Below are 20,938 nucleotides of genomic sequence, written 5' to 3' on the forward strand. Positions count from 1 at the left end.
CCCACCTACGAAGGCTGTCCAGGCCTACACGAGATGAGGCAGGATAAAGAGGGATAATCCCCCTCGATCCCAAATCATTGAGGCCAATTTCTAGCCATAGAATAATGGCGCGCGGTCGGGGTAGACGACGGATGGGGCCCACCTACGAAGGCTGTCCAGGCCTACACGAGATGAGGCGGATGAGGCATGATAAAGAGGGATAATTCCCCTCGATCCCAAATCATCGAGGCCAATTTCTAGCCATGGAATAATGGCGCGTATAGATGAGTGATTTTCAAAGCTCATAAACTTTGGGGTCCATAAAAAGAATACGGAATATTGTTCTGTAGTTGTTTATACTTCTCTAATCTAGGTCTGTAGATTCTGTTGATTATTGTCTATGCTTCTGTCAGTTGTCAATTGTCATTTCAACATATTTATGTCTGTCACAATTTTGGTTTTGGTCCTTTTGGGTATCTTCCAATAATTTTGACAAGATTGCAAGATATTTTGAAATTTTTTTTATTTGGCCTTCAAAGACCATTTCAAGTTTCAGGTGCTAAAATTAGTTTCAAGTGTATATAATTTCATCACAATGGTTGTAGACAAGAGCCCGTTATCGGGAACAGCACTGGAACAATTTGTTATATTAGCAAAAACTGTAAAAGGAGCAGCCCGTACAGAATTAATAAAGCAGGTATTAGAAGCTCCAGGTGTATATGTTTTTGGAGAATTATTAGATATGCCCAATATTTCCGAATTAGCCAGTACTTCTGAAAAGAAATATTTTAATACACTGGAATTATTTGCTTATGGTACATATAAAGATTATTTAGCAAATAACAACAATTTACTTGATTTAACACCAGCACAGAAGAAAAAGTTGCAACACCTTACAATCGTAACATTAGCAACAAAGTCAAAATGTATACCTTATAATACATTACTTATTGAACTAGATATTAAAAATGTTAGAGATTTAGAAGATCTGATAATAGAAGCTATATATGCAGATATTATTCATGGCAAGTTGGATCAAAAGAATAGTCAGTTGGAAGTGGATTATGCTATAGGTAGAGATATTCGTGCCGAAGATATAAATGTCATAGTTAATTGTTTACAAGATTGGTGTTCAGCTTGTGATGGAGTATTGAGTTGTGTGGAAACCCAAATTCATAGGGCAAATTCAGAAAAAACTCGAGCAATGCAAAGGAAATCAGATATCGAAAACGAGATAGTTAATATTAAAAAGACTTTAAAGACACAATTGCAAGAGAGATCAGATGGGGCTGATGAAGTAATGGCTACTGATAGTAGAGAAGCAGCATCTGTCGGTGACAAAGGAAAGAAGTCGCAGAAAATCAAAGGCCTTAAAATTCTTCGTTAACATGAACTTATTCCGAAGGTGATATATGAGAAATTGTCCAGAAGTCGTGATGCAGATACATAATTTTTCCCTAATTGAAAAGCATCGATTTTTGGTTGTTTCTGGACATTTTCCCATATATCAACTTTGAATAACATTTTTAAAGCAAATTATTAATATTTTGTAAATTTTTAATTAAAGTAATGTTTAAATATTAGTCTAGTCTATTAATTTTCATTGTATGAAATAAAATGTAATTATTAAACAGAACATTGAATATAAATGAATAGCAAATTATTGTATTACTCATTAAAGCTTGATATTTGTGTTCGGAGTCGATGGCATCACAAAGAAATTAAAAAATTTAATGGTCAAATATGCGCAAATTTCCTTAAACTTTTGAAATTCCATATTATACCTGTTATCATCCTTTAAGGGATGCGTTTTTATGCGCAATTTTCAATGAATTTTTTGTCCAATGGTTTAAAAAATCTAAGCAAGTTAGAAACGATATCTCTTCACTGTAGTACTCATACAAGTGTTCTTCAGGGTGTGAGATAACTGACAACACATTTTAAGTAAAAAAAAAAAAAAACATATTTTTTTATCTTACGTTTCCTGAACTTTACACGACTGTTGAACAAACAGATAAAAGCATACGGTATTATAAACATACCCACACCCAGCAGAATGCTTTTAGGATACTATTTATACATGAATTAATAAGAATTATTGAGTAGTTTTATAAATCAATTGGACAAAACAGGAAAGGTACGTGTTCTGATATTTTATATTATCCGTCATCTTTTCATGTCTTACCAAAAATGCGATTTCTTGTCTATAAAACGGCGCCCTTAACAGCATGAGATTCACTGGTACCGAATTTGTAAATTATGAACGGTTTTACAGTGCTAAAATTCTTATTGTAACAGAATCGATGTTGACAAGCTAAGCATTTTGTTAAATCAGTAGCGGAGATTCGGAAATAGTGAAATTCTTTAATTTACCGAGATTTAAAAACATATTTTACATTTCAAATTTAATTTAATTTTTTTTTACATTTAACTTATGTCTACAGCCTGATAATTCTTATGAACTGTTTTCGTCATTATGATGAGAAGTGTGAAACGTAAACTAAATTGTTTTCGTGAAAATCAAGTTTTTTTATTATTTTAATCTATTCATAATAACTCACTTTTTTTGTCTATTTTAATGATATAAGGTAATTCAAACAAAATTAGACATTTTTTGTAGAAAATCTTATCAAATGTTAAATATGTTTTTTGATACCAAAAAGTCTAGATATGCAAGACATTTTTGCGGGAAAAATGTCACGAGCTACTGAAACAAACAAAGAAACAAAGACCCAGCAAAATCTTTCATCTTCCAGACTTATGCGCATTTTAGTGTCTGATATGTAGGACACAACTAAAAAATTCAGGCGGACTATTGTCCCACATCTTCAGATTTGTGTAGGATGATTGATTCACTGTTTTTTTTTTTTTTTAATATATTAATGAAACATCAAAATCGTATTTATGTGATTTTGGTGACTGAGAAGGTTGAGAGATTGTGGGCGATCACCATGACTTCCTTAAAAAAATGTACATGAATTGTGGAGAGTGGTATCCCCTCAACGTGAAACTTACAAATTACATGTAATGAATTAGAATTAAGAAATTTTAGGAAACACAGTAACTGATTTAATTATAAAAGCAGAGCTCTATTAGTTACTAACACATTTTTTTGCACAATGTTTCAAATGTGTGTGTTATCAACTGCGCTGTATTAATTCAGTATTATTTTTTGGCAACTTCTTTCTTACAGGTAAGTATAGTAATACCTGCTACGGTATGCTTATCTTATCTTATTCTTCCTTGCGACGGGATTTGGAATAATAGCTTTCTATTTTCTGCCAATATAATCGAAATTATTCATTAATGACCATTTATATTTGAATATTGCACATACAATACCAAAATCGTCATAAAAATACCCAGTACGACAGCTGTAACAGTAGATTTCGTTTAAGTATTCGACTATTCATGTCTCACATTGCTTCAACCCATTAAAATCATTTCGCAAACTTGAATTTTTCTTAAGCTATTATCACATAAATTAGGAAAATGTTTAATAAAGTTAATTTTATAGGCACCATTTTGATGATGAGGCTCATTTAAATGTCTTTAGATATTATTAATCCAATAAAGATATCATTTTATAAAAAAATTTTAAACAGGATGATTTTTTCAGGGTTGCTTGGAGACTGCCTTCTGAGTATAAAAGATTGCACTCGAACTCCTGGTACAACTTATGCTATGAGGGTGGTTTCCTAAACATTTTTTTAGAGCAAAATGACCTTAATCAAAGTTGTGTAGAGGATTAAATTCAGGACACTTTTCCATGTAATTTGTTTTTTGTATATCTACTTCTTAACGAGTTACTGCGCATTATATGAAAAAAGTTGCGCAGGCTGCAGTAGTGGTCTTGTAAACATGTTTTGACAGAGTTGGCAACAGTGGGAGTGGGGTAAGTGGTGTGGTGTTAGGCTGTCATGTGATAATAGATAGTATGTGTGTGTTAGGTTAGTTGACAGGCTGCATCAGCTCATGTTTAGGTTTCAATCATTTATTCAAGAATTTGTTGCAAATATTTGAAACAAATTAGCTGAACTTTATTCATGCGTTCAGTGGATGCAACACCACATCGCCTCCATTCGGTTTTGGCAAAGCCACACTTGGAGCAACACAAGTAGTATTAGAGATACGAAAAACTTTTATAAGGAAAAGTTCAGAATTTGATCCTCTACAACTTTTATTAAGCTCATTTTTTGTAAAAACATGTTTACAAGACCACCCCTGCGGCATGCCCAATTTTTGTCACATAATGTGCAATAACTCGTTAAGTATTAGACATCCAAAAAAAATTATAAGGAAAAGTTGTTCAGAATTTAATCCTCTACAATTTTTATTAAGGTCATTTGCTCTAAAAAAATATTTAGAAAACCATCCCCATAGCGCAACTCGTACCAGGAGTTTGAGTGTGATCCTTTGGTTGGATACTTAGGAGGCAGTCCCCAAGACACCGTGAAAAAATTATCCTGTATGGAATTTTTTTTGCGGCCCTTATAAGCTGAGCATAATTTTATTGGATTGTACAGGCTGTTACAAATTCGCTTCTTACTACAGGGATGTATTTGTATGAATATCCTGAACAAAATAGATAGGAATTTGTTTGAATTTTGAGCACTCGAGAAGCCTAGAAATAGCTATGGGCAGAGGGGAATAAAACTCTAATAATGTTTTATTTTAATGCTTGGTGGTAATAGTTCAAATGATTAGGTTGATTTCACGGGGTCAGACGACACTTAGAGTGTACGATAATTCAATAAACAAAGAAATCTAAATAAAAAAGTTAGATAAATTTGGAACGAATATACTGAAGATGAATTTTTCAAAACAAAACGTCTGAATCTGGTTTGGGCTGAGGCAGTACAGTATTGGGGGTCATGAAGGCTTGAAATGAAAATGAAATTATGCCATTCGATAGAGTGCAAAAAATGGTCATGAGAAAGTGTTCTTTTTTCAATATCGTCTCAAACAAGGCTGAAATTAAACAAAAACGGATTTCCAAAATTTCGTTTTTTTCAAATATTTCGAAAACTAATTATTATGTTAGCCTTGATTTTTTAGAGGCATAATATTGGTCCCCTGATTACGCAACTTTGCCCCCATTTAAGCTAGTTTGTATCTCTTACCGTTTTAGAGATCCCTGTAGTGAGAAGCGAATTTGAAACAGCCTGAAAAGCTTTAAGGCTTTCATGGCTGATATTTAGATGATGGTCTTTCAAGTTATACCATGGCCTATATATCTGGTTGCTTCCTGTTATGGATATGGGCATAGCTAGGGGGGCGGGGCAGGGGTGTGCACGACCTACCCTAGAAAAAAGGTTCAAATTTAATATATTTTTTCTACAAACGTCAAAAAATGACAAGGTTTGCGCATTGACAACAATATGCGGTTACACTTTTTTTCGGATTCTTACGTTACCATGACACCATACCCAAAATACTTCGCGCACTAGGGTGCGAAGTATTTCGCACACTGCATGTAAATTAATAAGAGTTTTGTATTTCAATCTTTGAAAAAATGAAGCAAAACTCCAAATTATTATTTATTTTTAAATGAATAACAATTAAACACTTTTAAAATAATGATAGAATTTTACAATAACTTTAGTTATTATTTATAATATTAACATTAATCGTACAACCAGTACACGAACCAATATTTATTATTAGCCAAATTAGGTGGGGTACTACTTAGTTCATGGTCACTAGCAATTTCCATTATTTTAAATAATATCTGGCACTTAAAAATTGAAGACGCGAGCACAAACGTCACTTTAAAATAATTATTATTGTTGTCAACAACAGCCACTTTGTTTCCATGTAACAGTGAAAATTTGATTAGGAAAGACATTTTAAGCCAGTTCAACAGTATTTTCTATAATAAATTAGGCATTTTACTTATTTATAATATTTTTAAGAGATAGATTTTGACGTTTGTAGAAAAAATATTGTTTGCATCTCGTGCGCGAACTACTTTGGTGGTCTCGAATAATTTTTTAACTCGGCTTCGCCTCGTTAAAAAATTCAATTCTCGATCACCAAAGTAGCATTTCGCGCACTAGATACATAAATAACTATTTTTTAGAGGTCTCCATAGGTTTGCAGCCCCGGGCACACTCTAAACAAAAATTATAGCTACACCCATGTTTATGGACTTACATTGCACTTTAACTAGTTACCTTCGACCTATCCTCATTCTTGGGCTAGGCTCTGTGGGGGTCAGATTCATTATCAGAACTCTTAAACCAGCCTTGATGTTCATTCCGGTTTTTGTTGTTGGTTTCTCTCCATTGTTTAGGTAGCAGTTCCGCTTGCAGCGGGCTTAGAACAAGAACTGAAATTAACATCATGGCAGTCCTGGGGGATCTGATACCTAATCTATCTCTGACAGGGCAGCTCAGAGAACCTCAACTAAGACTAAGGAAGTGCAATGTAAGTTTGTCAACTAATTGCATAGGGCACGGTATAACAATTTGTAAAATCATGGAACTTTAAATTCTTTATATGTAGATAGGCCAGGAAATATAAAGTTGGACGCGATTTTTTGTTTCGACAAGCTGAATTTGTTACTATAGATGCTAAATATTATGTACAATAACATATTAGTTTCCACAGCCATAAAAATGGGGGGAAGATTGTTTACAGGGTGGGTAATTGTATAATTTTTACGTAAATTCACGTTTTTCGCTTATAACATTTTTCCGTTCACTTCCACGAGAAAACAGTAACGTACTTTTTTTTCGTCTTTAAAAGACCTACAAAACTAGCCCTCGAGTGACAAAAATATATTGATTAGATCTAAAGTTATAATCAGAAGAAGTTTATTTATGACTTTTCAATTGAACATTTATAAACTGCGTTATTATTACCAGAACGTTTTGGCATCGCATCCTCTCATTCCTTATCACTGTCTAATAACTTACAGGAAATCTGGAATCGGTAAGTTGAATAGTTTACAAGTTATGGCCTTACAAACAAAGTAACTAATTATTAGTCTGGACGATCCCGAGGATCTTCCACAATCGCACTGATTTTTTTCATGGTAGATTTCATAATAATACATTGAAATCTATAATTTTTTTTTAAATTTTAAATATGCAACCTGGAAAGTTTTTTTACCTTTTAGCCTTAGTTGCAAAATGAAATATACGACGCATGCGCGTGATATAGTCATACATTATTACATATTCGGAAAGCTTATGAAGAGCTGTAAGTTAAAAATAAAAATCGTCAAGATTCGTTGAAAAACAACGGAGTTACAGACTGTCATAGTATATTACGTAATAAGTGTTGTAAAAAGCATTTTACGCACGAATGGAAAAGTTACGCACGACGCCGCGTAGCGGCGAGTGCGTAATTCTATGAGTGCGTAATTGCATTACACCACGTATTACGTACTATACTTTACCTACGACCACTACTTTAAATACTTAAAAACACACCCTCTGCGATCAATGCAAGATTCCCATTATGTCGTACGGTAAAAAAATCGCACAGCTTGGTAAAAAAATCATAGTTTTCCTAGCAACCGCCTAGCAACGGTCAATACAAACAGTTTTGTATTGACCGTTGCTAAGCGGTTGCTAGGAAAACTGTACGATATTTTTACCGTACGTAATAGGAATCTTACATTGATTGCAGACGGTGTGTTTTTAAGTATTTACGGTAGTGGTCGTAGATAAAATATATTATTTTCAAGCAAATTTCGCTTTTTTAACGACATGACTATGAATATTATCGTCATTTGCTTCGGATTTACTGTCGTTCGCTTCCCCCACCCTTCCGGCTCACCGAAAATCAAGTGACCGACCGACTTTTGACAATATTTCTTATGCACTTAACATAAAACAAATAAAATATTTTTATCTGGAAAAGTACTCGGGATGCCGGTTATGACAGTATTTTTTTTTGCTGCTACCAACCTAATTTGTTTAACAATGGGCCGTCAACTTTGACAGTCTGTAACTTCGTTGTTTTTCAACGAATCTTGACGAACTATATCACGCGCGTGCGTCGTATATTTCATTTTGCAACTAAGGCTAAAAATAAAAAAACTTTCCAGGTTGCAAATTTGAAATTAAAAAAAAATGATAGATTTGAATGTATTATTAGAGGTCATCCATAAATTACGTAAGGGTATTTTTTCACATTTTCAACTCCCCCCATGTAAAGAAACCGTAAGATTTTTCATAACCCCCCTCCCCCACCCCCATAATATATATTATAAAAAAAGCTTCACAACTTCTAATTATAACATTTATTAATATATTTGTTATATTAGAGGAGAAAAAAATTAATATCGACTTTTTTGGTCACGAAAAACCCACGAATAAAATTTAGCTCTGTCACAGTTGTCACATTTTAGGTTTACTTATAGCTATAATTAATGTAGATTATTTTATTACGTAAGAATTTCATTCCCCCTCCTCCCCCCCAAGTAAGGAATGATAAGAAAATGTTGAGCCCCCCCCTCCCCATTGAACCCTTACGTAATTTATGGATGACCCCTTATGAAATCTACCATGAAAAAAATCAGTGCGATTGTGGAAGATCCTCGGGATCGTCCAGACCAATAATTAGTTAATTTGTTTATAAGGCCATAACTTGTAAACTATTCAACTTACCGATTCCAGATTTTGTGTGTTATTAGACAGTGATAGGGAATGAGAGGATCCGATGCCAAAATGTTCTGGTAATAATAACGCAGTTTATAAATGATTAATTCAAGTCATAAATAAATTTCTTCTGTTTATAACTTTTGATCTAATCAATATTTTTTGACGCTCGTGGGCTAGTTTTAAAAAATTATAAGCGAAAAACGTGAATTTACATAAAAATTATACAATTAACCACCCTGTAAACAATCTTCCCCCTATTTTTATGACCGTGGAAACTAATATGTTATTGTACATAATATTTAACATCTATAGTGATAAATTTAACTTGCAGAAACAAAAAGTCGCGAAATAGCCATTTTCCAGCTCTTTTTCCTGGCCTATAGAAGCCTGTATTAACGTACGAGATTTTCACATTCTTTACGCACTGAAGTGGTAAAGTGCTCTACTCGTTATTTAGCCTTATCATTTTATTAATTTTGCCTCTGCAACAAAAATCGTACACCAGAATTACAATTTTGAGATTTAAAGAAAATATTGCTAATATTTGAATTTTAGTTAGCCGTACGTGAGCATTTTTTTAAAAGGGCTCAGGGGAGGAACAAAAGGACATAAAAGACCGATTTTGGTGTTACTATATTTTTATTTACACAACCTTTTGACAAGTAATAATATACAGAGTAAATTGTGCTTGCGATAATAAATCTTATGTTAATGTTGTATACAAGTTACAATAACCAGGACGGAAAAACTGTTCACATCGTTTTATCGGAGGTGGTAAAGTTTCCCAAAAAACACCAAAAATACTTCTTTAAATTTAGATCTTTCTCATGTTTCAACACGTGTAATTAATTCTTTTATCACAGAATGTGTATCAGATTAAAGAATATTCATAAATGTAAATATGTCATTCTTATTCAAAAATCAATAACAGTCTCGAAGGCCACTTTCCACATAAAAACCAAACAGATTACAGAAAAAAATATAATCTAATTTGTTACCGATTCTTTTGATCTTGGAACTGCTTCCATGTTAATAACTAAAACAAGGCAACCGTTATTGGTTTCTTCGCATAATAAGCGTACTTTAAATCTACTTGTATAATTTTAGCTTATCCTAACCTATAAATTATAACAGTTATGTATTGACGAAAGCTTTTTTGGCATAACTTTGATACAAGTTCCCATTGGGCACGAGGGTGCAGACCAAACAATAAATAAATACACCATAACAAAAAATAAATTACGTACAAAGCTAAAATAAAATCAGACGACAATAATAAAAATATTTGCTATAATTACTCTTTCGTCTGTCAAAGTTAGGAGGTGGATAGAGAGATATATAATATATTATGCACTTTATTATGAGTTAACATGGGCTAAAGTTAAATATACTAGGAAATCCTTGTAGGGCACACTTTCGACGGCTTTGGATCTCTCATAAAAATGGATTATTCGAGTTCACATTCCCGGTGGTCCCTACCTATAAACAGATAAGGAATAAATAATAACATTTCTGTCGATTCTCTACCGACTAAAGTTACCTTGAATGGATTTTGTGCCCACCCATTCGTCCCGTTAACGGCGACTGGCATCGTATTGATAGGAAACGGGGCAATGGGCTGGAAGACCTGGGAAAAACCATTCATTTTGCCCGTATCCATAAAAGGATTCGCAAAAGGTGGTTGGTTCTGTTGGAATCCATTGAGGTTGGTACCCCAGTTAACGCCCCCATTACTGAATGGATTCGATACACCGGCGGTACCATTTTCACCTGGAAAGGCACTAAGGAACTGACCTATAAAATTAATTTAAAAAAACATATATTAGTCGTAATATTCTAAAGTGTCTATATGAAAAAAGTTTCATTTGTTCATAGATCAACAAAATATTTTGCTTACCTTGACTAGGAGAACCAAAAATGGAACTCTGCGGCGATGGTGAACTGTACATGGAACCAGTGGGCGTTGGGGAACTGTAAAGAGAGCCATTGGAACCCGAAGAGCTCCACTCTAGATTCTTCTGTGACTTGATTTCATTGTCTAGGTCTTTAAGGGCAGCATATTTGTCTTGCACGGGCACTGTGGGACCTGTCAGGGTATTATTTAAAGAACCATTAAGACAGTTGTTGGTGCCGTTCTGATGACCGTTCCAGTTATTGATGTTAGTGAACGCCGCTGGGGTACCTGCAAAAAAAGTAATCGTTATAAACAAATATTTGATGGAACAAATAGAGTATGGACAATTAGAAGACCCCCTCTAAACAACTTTTTGAGCCGCGTGTTTCTAGAAGACAAATATCTTAAGATTGTAAGAGAGAAATTGTTAGAAAATATACTCTTATATACTAGTTATCGGCAGTATTAGTAAATGGCTAATTTTTCTATTTCAGGCATTCCCAATGCTTCCTAAATTTGTAATCTGAAATAAAAATACAGGGTATTTCTGATGTACAAACAATTTTATTATTTTTGCCAGTGGCGTCTGTACAGGTTTTGTATTGAATATTTTTGAAGGAAAATATATGTTACACCACATTTGCTCAGAAAGGAATGAGGATTTCAAAAATCATTTTTACTTTTAAGAAAAAGCAGACAAAATAATTTGCATTATACATTGATGGAATTTGAGGCACAAGCACTATGGATGGTCATACTAATTACATTGGCTACATGTTTAATAAATTACTACAATGATTTTCAGAACAATCGCTTCCAGAAAAGTCACAGCAAACCATGGATTACCAACTAGATAATCATAACGCAGCTACACAAGTCTGTACAGTTGTCTGTACTTTTCTTGCAACATATGTTATCCGTAGTATTTTTGCCTCCTGATCACGAATTCGGCGTCAGAATTGAGCTATCACATCACAGGAATTTCCTAACCTCAAAAAACAGGTCAAAACTAGCAAATATTCACGAAAAAATGTTAAGAAAAATACAAATAATTTATTTTTTCTATATTCAAATGTTCATTTATATGATTAAGATCTCGCTGAACGTGAATCCGTGGTCAGAATTGATGGTTCCTTTTCGAACCTCAAAAAAAAAAATGTCAATGTCAATTGAGGTCAGATATTATGAATTTTCAAAAAATAACGGATTCGCACCAAATTTGGTTTACGGGAGTTTTCGGGGTCGCTGATCACGGATCCGAGGTCAATTTTGCAAAATTCAAGATGGCGTATCCAAGATGGCCGACCAAATTTTAAAAAAATAACTCATTCGCTCCAAATTTGGTATACGGGGGTTTTAGGGGTCACTGATCACGAATCCGAGATCAGATTTACAAAATTCGTTTTTAAAATTTTTATCAATTACCAATGTATGTACGTGATTACCTGAGATTAGGCAGAAAACCCCTGAATAGATCTTTTACAGAAAAAAGCACAAGATATAGGTGAAAAAACAGAAGGTTACTTGATTGGGTACTCAGGATATAAAGTAAACAAAAATATTACAAAATGAATTTCGTAATTCTGACCTCGAATTCGCGATCAGCGATCTCGAAAACCTCCGTATACCAAAGAGTAACCGCAAAAAAAAAACATTTTTTCGCCCGTTTTTGCGTAGCAAGAACGGGGAAGGTCGTCCAGACGTCTCCGTGGGCTTAAATTGATCGTCATGAAAAATCCAGGTGAGCAGAATTCAATTGTTCCAATATATGTCCAACTTACCCCTACTTAAGGGGTGGAAACCACCCCTAAAACAAGAAACGTGAGAAAATCGTCGATCAATTCTTGATAAAAATTGGCGGGAATTTGAATGGCAAGGAAGAGATCAGGGATGTTCTTCCAAATATGCTCAAGGTGAAAAACATCCCCCGCGTGGGGGTAAAACCACCCCTATTGCCGAAAACCGGCGGCAAATGATGTTCCCTTCATGAATTGCCTTTTTTGTGCCACTCTTCCTTATATACATGCCCCCATAATTCGTTCTTCTGTCGGATTCTGATCAGTTACCCCTACTGAAGGGGTGGAAACCACCCTTAAAACAAGAAAACAGAAAAAATGGTCACCAAAATCTGGGTAAAAATTGGCGGAATTCCACATGGCAAGGGTAACATCAAGAATGCCCTCCTAAAAATGCTCAAGGTGAAAAACACCCCCCGCGTGGGGGTAAAACCACCCCTATTGCCGATAGCAGACGGGGAATGATATCCACTTCATGATGTACTTTGTTTTCCCACTACCCGACAAATGATACGAAAGACGGGCCCCATAATTCGATCTTTTGTTTTACCCCCACGCGGGGGGTGGGTTTATCATGAGCATTTTTAGAAGGACATTCCTGATTTTACTTTTGCCATGTGAAATTCCCCCAATTTTACCAAGAATTTAAAGACTATTTTCTCATTTTTCTTGTTTTAGGGGTGGTTTCCACCCCTTAAGTAGGGGTAAGTCGGTCAAATATTGGAAAAATCGAATTATGCTAACCTAGATTTTTCATGACGATCAATTTAAGCCCACGGAGACCTCTGTACAACCTTCCCCGTTCTTGCTACACACTACGCAAAAACGGCCGGATTTTGCGGTCACTCTTTGGAGCAAATGTTATTTTTTGAGAATTTGGTCGGCCATCTTGGATGAGCTCGGATCCGTGATCAGCGACCCCAGAAACCCCCGTATACCAAATTTGGCGCGAATCTGCTATTTTTTTAAAATTCCTGATTCTGACCTTAATTGACCCGTTTTTTTGAAGTTAGAAAAAGAACCATCAATTTTGACCGCGGATTTCACGTTCGGCGGGGTCTTAACCATATAAATAAACATTTAAATATATAATTTATTTTATATTCCTAGCACTTTTTCGTGAATTCCTGTGATGTGATAGCTCAATTCTGACACCGAATTCGTGACAGGAGACAAAAATACTACGGATAACATCAGTCGCTATCGCATGAAAAGTATAGGCAACTTTTTTTTTATGTGGCTGTGTCATCTTATGGAATTTATAAAGTACTCAGTGTCGTTGAAATTCTTACGGCGTCTCCCAATCTGTCTGCCACTGGTTGATTATAAGTACATTTGGGCTCAAGATTATCAAGCTACCATTTGTGCTCCTGCATTTAAATACATCCTGTATTAAAAAACTATTCAAATTCTGAGTCCCAAAGAAAATGTTTCGAGGGTTGTCCAAGTTCTTTAAAGGTCACACTGTACAAGCAAAGCATTTAGCTACACAAAATGCAAATTAGTTGCATTCTCATTGTGAGAAATTTGTTCTGGAACGATTTCCGCGCATTTTTGTATCACCTTGTATGGTAAAAGTAACAATGCAATCAATCTCGTATACTATAAAATTTCCTTTATCCTCTATGGGAATTTGTGGCTGATGTCAAACAATGCGCATCTAGAGAGAAAAAAAAACTGTAAGAATGTTACGAAATAAACTGATTTATCTAAATGTCGAACGAAACCATTATTTAAAAAGGTCACCTTCTCTCATTCTAGCTTAAGGCATCAGGACTAACAGCTATACATCTCCAAATATAGCAGTGTGTATTATTCGTATTGTAGAGGCGAGGTGTAATATGCTAGCTATGCAAGAGGTGCAGTGGTTCATGAATTAGCGTAAGATAGAGGCGATTTGCCTTTTTGATTAAGTTATTGTATAAAATCAAAATAAAGTGACTGAAAAATTAACATACAAATATTTCGTAAAAGTTGTACTATGCAACAATCTTGTTTAACGACAGATTAACATTGGAATTATGACCATCTGCTCCTAAAGTAGTTGTCCATAGATTACCGATATGCGATATGTTAATGTCGGTCGGAAACTAAATAAACAGGCCAATTTCTGACACCGAATCTGCTTCTTGACTGACGTCGTATAAATAAAAGTAACAGCTGTAGTAATAACAATCGACATTGATGGTATACTTTGTTAGACGAAAAAGATTAATACAGTTTTCGAAGAGCTTAAAAATTCATGTTTGTGTAAGGTAACACAAATAATACGTCGACACTTCCGATCATTAATAACATATAATCGTAATCAAACAATACACAAACTGTGTTTACATGTTGAAAGAACATCAACCTTTGATTTGTACTTGTACACAGTAATAAGAAACGCACCATTCATATTTCCGCTGAAAGTATATAAAACAGAGAATGCAATTTTCTAGCTCATTGTACAGTGGTTTGCAATAACGACTGCAAACTAGTAAATTTTACGCGTTTGAAAATTCAAGTCGGTATCTATCGCCTAACGCAACCTTGAACTTAGACCTATCATTCATTATTTATAGTCAATATTTTATTTCTCCTCAGAATCGATGAGCGGAAAGTTCTATTCAAAACTGAAACTGCCTAGAGTTTAGAAGCCTTTACAGAATTATGAAAATACTAATATTTATGTTTTCACAACAATTCTAATGTAAACATTCCGGTGTCTATAAAATTTGATTAAGAATTTGTACACAGTAATGTTATAGATGAAATAAATAAGATCGTATTTTATTTTGACATATCATTAGTCAAAACAAAAAAATTATTTACATTACAGATTATTAAAATTATTGGAAAGTAGCTATATTTATATGGATTATGGGAACTTACATTTGGGAATTTCTAACAAAAAATTCCACAACTGTTTTTGTAGAACGAAGAGCTTAACAATTATTATTTTCAATTCACTTAACTGTGTGTTAGTTTAAAATGGTCATAAATCGGTGGCTTAAGTTTCATCAGTTTAAACTTCCCGAAAGATATTTCAGAAAATGAGAAATTTTTAATTTCAACACCCTACAACTTGAAAATAAACCATTCGTACGTCTTTCGATTTTATGAAACATTTTGTTTAAAATAATTTGTTATATCACTGCAGAAATAATTAATCTTCTTCGATTCCAATTCTCTATTTCATTTAAAATTTTACTTAATATTTTTCATTTTGTCTAATGGGTAATAATTTGTTATTCAATTACTAATCAGTTAACATTTTATATCCCGTATTACTATTTACGGCAGTGTTCCGCCTAAACACAGGGACCATGCAATTACTCCATATGCATTGCCTGCAATACCGCAATGATATAGTAAGCGTAATAAATACTACGCTCAATTTGACCGACCATGCAGTACTTACATTTTCTGTTCCGGCTAAATTCATTGTACAGAAAATTATTTTTTCTTATTATACCTTTTTAATAATTTCCGATTTATTATTAGCAGTTTTCTATTGTTTTAATAAATCCGTTAAGAAATGTTTTCAAAAATATATTTGACATGATTCTTCAGTCGTTGCAGGGCGTTAAAGTTTCTTTTTTTTATTTCTTGTTTTTTCCTTAACTCAGAACCCAGTAATATCTTCATAACGCATAATTTCGACTTTTCATAATATGTATACATTTTTTGTGTAGAATAAAATTCTCTACCTATTTCTGATAGTTGTGTGTAAAAATTTAAAGGTATAAAAAAGTTACAGAAGAATATTCACAAAGGGTTGTAGTAAAATGAACGCTCTGAATTATTTAACCTAACAGGAACATAATCACTGCGTACTTCATGAAGAGAAAGTAAGCAACAGCAAATTTTGCTCAAATCGGTTAACTGGCTTTTGCGTAAAGGAGAAAACAAGAAATAAAAAAGAAAACTTTAACACCCTGTAACTTTTTTTTGCAATATTTTTCGTTTAAGCAAGTTTGATTAAATTGACTCCATTTGGGTTCTAGAAGTATGTAATATTCGTTAGGTGACACCCTGCATATGGGCTAAATTTGACACTTTTGGAGGTTTCTCTTGCGGCATATACAGGGTGTTGCATCACGAGAGGGACTTGGTTAATGGGAGATAGAGGACATGTAGGGTAACTAGGATCGCCCATAGAAATAGCTTCTTGGCCATTCTTTATTGAGATACAGGGTGATTTATGATTTTTAGTCAAAACTGCTTTATGTCATAACTTTGGTAGGGAATGGAATAATGGGTTCATATTTGGTAAGGTTAATGCACTCACGATGCTTCATGTATGCATGTATGACAGCAAAAAAAATCCAGGTCCGGACTGCAAAAATTGTTAATTTTTTTGTGCAAGTCTAGAAAACAACACTCTGTATGTATTTTTTTGAAATTCCGATACAATATTCGGAGAGAGCATAAAAAAGTGATCTTAAAGACGTGTTTCTTTTTTCTGTTACACTTTGGTGGTTATTTAAATAAGCTATTGAATATACGAGACTACGGTTTCTAAAACTAAATTACGTAGACACATGATAAAAATGGTTTTGCAACTAAAATTGGCGAAGGCTTAATTGAGGGTAGATGTTATATATAAGCATGCATATTTTAAACCTCATTTTCTTTAAATAATATGTATTCCAGGTCCGGACTGCAAAATTTTACATTTTTTTTGTAACTAGAAAACATTGTCCCGTATGTATTTTAATGGTATTCCCATACGATTATCAAAAAGAACATAAAAAAGTAATATCAGCGACATGTCTCTTTTTCTTGTTACACTTTGATGATTATTTAAATACGCATGATAAAAACACATGACAAAAAATAAATTATAATCCGTCGATTTCGATTGCCATCGATACGTCGAGCAATTGGAAACTTGGGTAAACGAGTAAGAAAATGTTGAGGGAGGCCACTTTGAAAATTTGCTATAAAGGTAATTTGCGATTGTAAAGTACATTTAGACACCTATTATTTTCTTTGTGTTTTACTGTTATTTGTTTTCCGTGTTTTATTAAATAGTCTTTGTTCCCATTTGCTTTTTTATTTCTATTTTTTAAAAATCCTATTTACTAAAAGAAATAAACAACTATTTTTATCATGTATCTTTTACTGACTCATGTCATGTGTTTCTTACTTGCAACACCCTGTATGAAATTGGGATCGTATCTCGATTCCTTTAAGAGATACAAAGCGTTTTTCAATTTCGACCGTTTTCTATAATACCTTATAATTTTTTTGTATAAATGAAACACCTTATTTTTAAATTTTTGGGCTCTATGTAAAATTTTCTTTCAAATCAAGATATTTACATAAATAAAGTCTTGCTTGGGTTAAACGTTACGTTATTTTTTTGTGATTCAATAATTGTTCCTTAAGATTGTTTGATGTTTCGATGAAAGAAAATGAACGTAAAGAGAGCTTTGTTTCAAGAAACAGTTGAATTGTAAACAAAACAATTATTGCTCATTTTTAAACTGTTTTTGTATTTTATAACATAATAACTGCCTTTTCTTCCTAGTTGTACGTTCGACATACCAAATTTTAGGAACGAAATGTTATGTTTGATCATGTTTAAGATACAAGAATAATTATTGACAACTAAAATTAATTATTTTAAAAAAATTATTGAAATATAGGAAAAAATTGTTATATATTCGATGGTTATTTTCGAATGCGATCGGTTACAGTCGTTTTGGTCATTTTTGGCGAGTGCCATCATTAAATAAAATATATTTTTCATGTTAATACCCAGTATTTTTTTTTGTTTAAATACATTTGATCATTTGGAGGAAATCTTTCGTAAATTAAAAATACGAAAAATATGTAGAACATTCTATTTAAAAAGTTATCTTTGGGTTATAACTGAAAAACAGAAAAAATTATAGAATAATACACCACTGGGCAAAAAACTGTATAATCTCATTGTGGATAAACAAAAATTAAAATTGCGTACCAGAATTAATAAATGAAATCGTTTAAACTTTTTACACAAAAAAATGTGTTAAGACTTTTAAACAGAAAACGAATGGTTCACAGAGCCTTTGGTCTTGGGAACCTTTAGCTTTGCTCACAGGAATACTCGTGAGGCATTAATAAGTGGAACTTAACCTTCAAGTGGGCGAATAGTACTTTTACTGTCCCACTACAGCTAAATTGAACGGAAGTATTAGCAGCGTTAAGTGTTCTACGGTATTGTTATAAATAACTATTTGGGGAGTGGAGAACTCGCGAGAGAATATTCATATTCCTTAACTTGATTACCTAAGTTTAGGTAGTACATCACAAATTTGGAGAAGCATTATGTAAACTAATAATTGGCCTTTACGCTGCACCTTTAAAAATATACGGTATGAATTTTTAACATAGCACCAAGATCAAGTGAAATAAAAAATGTTATTTTCAAAAAAAAATCAATCACTCTGCCATAGAAAAATTTAGATTTGAGTATTCAAAACATAAGACAACGAGAAGAGTTGAAAAAAGATATGGATTAATTTTACAAAAAAAGTTATAATCAAAATAAAAATTTCATTAATTAATATTTAATATAAAAAGTAAAATGATTAATATGACCGTCAAATTTGAAATTAGGTTCTATTTTTTAATTGCACCACACTTTTTTATATTTTTATTTGTAAAATTAAAAATAAAGCAACTTCAACTGTTTCGCCTTGTTTAATTTTTTGAAAACTCTGTATATCGAAATTTAATTTCTTATGGCAATTAAATATTAACAATGTATATGAAGAATAACTTATCAAAAAAAATTCAAAGTAAAAAGTTTTTTCTAAACATATTATGTCGATATGAATTAAAAAGTATTATTTAGAAAAAGATACATTTGAAATAAGAAAAACTTGGTTATATGTAAAACTGAACTTATCGACTAATTCCTCAAATTAGAAGCTATAAGTAGTATAGACAGAGCCGAAATGATTAAACTAATTTTGGTCTAGTCTAAACGGTAATATCATCTGAGACATAGTAACTGTATTTTTTAAACAAAGTTTATATTTCATTATCATATAAAAGGTGTTCCAAATGTAACGCAAAGTTTGAATTGAGCGCCATTTTCATTCCGAAAAGTTGGCAGTATTGTTTGCAGGGTCAAATGTTGTAGTCAACACATTGCGGTTAGACAAAATGGAGCGCCTATACGACGGATGAGCGAGTGTAGATTGTGAAAATTCATTACAAATACGGAGAATGTGTAGCTGAGACTGTGTGCAAATTACATGGAATTTTCGGTAGAAGGAACGCCCTGAACGAAACAATTGTGAATTAGGAACAAACAAGTTGGATTGGAGACAATAAAAAAAATAGGCCGGTCTCGTACTGGCCATTCAGCTGCTATACCTACGGCGAGTGATAGTGTGACGGAAATTCCTGTAACCTCAGTGCGTCGTCGGTTACTGCAATTAAACTTTCTGCAATTAATTTCAGAAAACACAATGCAGCGGATTTTCACAAGAGATCTGCATCTGCATCTACTCAAGATTCAGCTAACACAGGAACCATTTAATGCGACGGACATTCGTTGATTGGACGTTGGAGAATCAATAAGTGGACAGTCACCTTTGCAAAGACAATCATCTTTAGCGACGAAGCGCATTTCCATCTTAGTGGAAATGTGAACAAGCAAATCTGACCAATTTGGGGCAGAGACGATCCTCGAGACATTCAAGAACACCACTGTATACCCAAAGAGTGACAGTGTGTTGTAGAATTTATGCTTGTGAGGTAATTGGTCTGTTTTTTTTTTTAATAAGGCTGCAAACGCAGTGACTCAATGGAGAACGACATCATGAGATGTTACTGAACTTTTTGTGACCTCATTTGGATGGCTTGTGGTTCCACCATGCTGATGGTGTCCTAGACACATGAAACTATCCACTTGTTACGGCAAAAATTTAATGGATGAGTTATCTCACGTAACAGTGAAGTGACTTGGCCACCAAGATCATGGGATCTTACACCATGCGACTTTTTCCAGTGAAAACCGTAAAGTTCATTCTGCTCAAATGAACACCATTCCTGAATTAAAACAGAAATTCAGCCGCAGGTATGCGTAAAGCGTGATACAGAATTTTCTTGAAAGAAGTCGCGGAGGACATTTGTCCTTATTCATATTTAATGGCAATGTCTACCCTTTAAAAATATGTAAAAACTTTGCCAACTTTTTAATTAATAAAGTCTTTTTTCCCATATTAATGATAATTGCTACGAATCCACAATTTCATTGTATTTCCTTAAGATTTCTCATTACATAAGGTCACCGATGATAATTGAAATTTGTGTTACTCTGTAAATTACTATGAACAATGTGACCATCTATTGCTATATAAAATTTTAAAAAAAGAAGTTTATAAATGCGTTTTGTCCTTTAGTTATATTAATGTTAAAAGTAGTGGCAGCTACATACAGGGATGGCCAGAAGTACAGAATAAAAATCTTTTGAATGAGTTAATTTTTTTTAAAACGCCGAAACACGTTAACTGATTTTGATTTTTTCCCATCTTTCGGTTATATAATAATTAATTTTTCTTCAACCCCCTAACCCCCAGCTACCCCTATTTTTTTTTCAAATGGAAACATAAGGCATGAGGGGGCTCGTTGAAAAGCTTATAGAAAACCGAATCCAGCCATACCAAATA

The 20,938-nt window shown here is 33.4% G+C and overlaps 2 protein-coding genes across 3 annotated transcripts in view; one reads left to right on the forward strand and one right to left on the reverse strand.

Moving 5' to 3' along the window:
- The first annotated feature begins 403 nt into the window (after positions 1–403).
- Positions 404–1,562, forward strand: LOC108911370 (COP9 signalosome complex subunit 7a). The gene has a single exon (XM_018716289.1). The coding sequence runs from the start codon at positions 575–577 to the stop codon at positions 1,364–1,366; it is 792 nt and encodes a 263-aa protein (XP_018571805.1). The 5' UTR covers positions 404–574; the 3' UTR covers positions 1,367–1,562.
- An 8,308-nt stretch (positions 1,563–9,870) lies between these two features.
- Positions 9,871–20,938, reverse strand: part of LOC108911373 (arf-GAP domain and FG repeat-containing protein 1) — a 115,783-nt gene continuing 104,715 nt past the window's right edge. For both annotated transcript variants that reach the window (XM_018716293.2, XM_018716294.2), the window contains 3 exons: positions 10,492–10,776; positions 10,135–10,388; positions 9,871–10,073 (listed from right to left, as the gene is read on the reverse strand). In XM_018716293.2, coding sequence (XP_018571809.1) covers positions 10,029–10,073; positions 10,135–10,388; positions 10,492–10,776 — 584 coding nt within the window. In that variant the 3' untranslated portion in view covers positions 9,871–10,028. The remainder of the gene's footprint in view (positions 10,074–10,134; positions 10,389–10,491; positions 10,777–20,938) is intronic.

The sequence above is a fragment of the Anoplophora glabripennis genome, unplaced genomic scaffold (genome assembly GCF_000390285.2).
Source record: "Anoplophora glabripennis isolate ALB-LARVAE unplaced genomic scaffold, Agla_2.0 scaffold582, whole genome shotgun sequence".
NCBI classification, from domain to species: Eukaryota; Metazoa; Arthropoda; class Insecta; order Coleoptera; family Cerambycidae; genus Anoplophora; species Anoplophora glabripennis.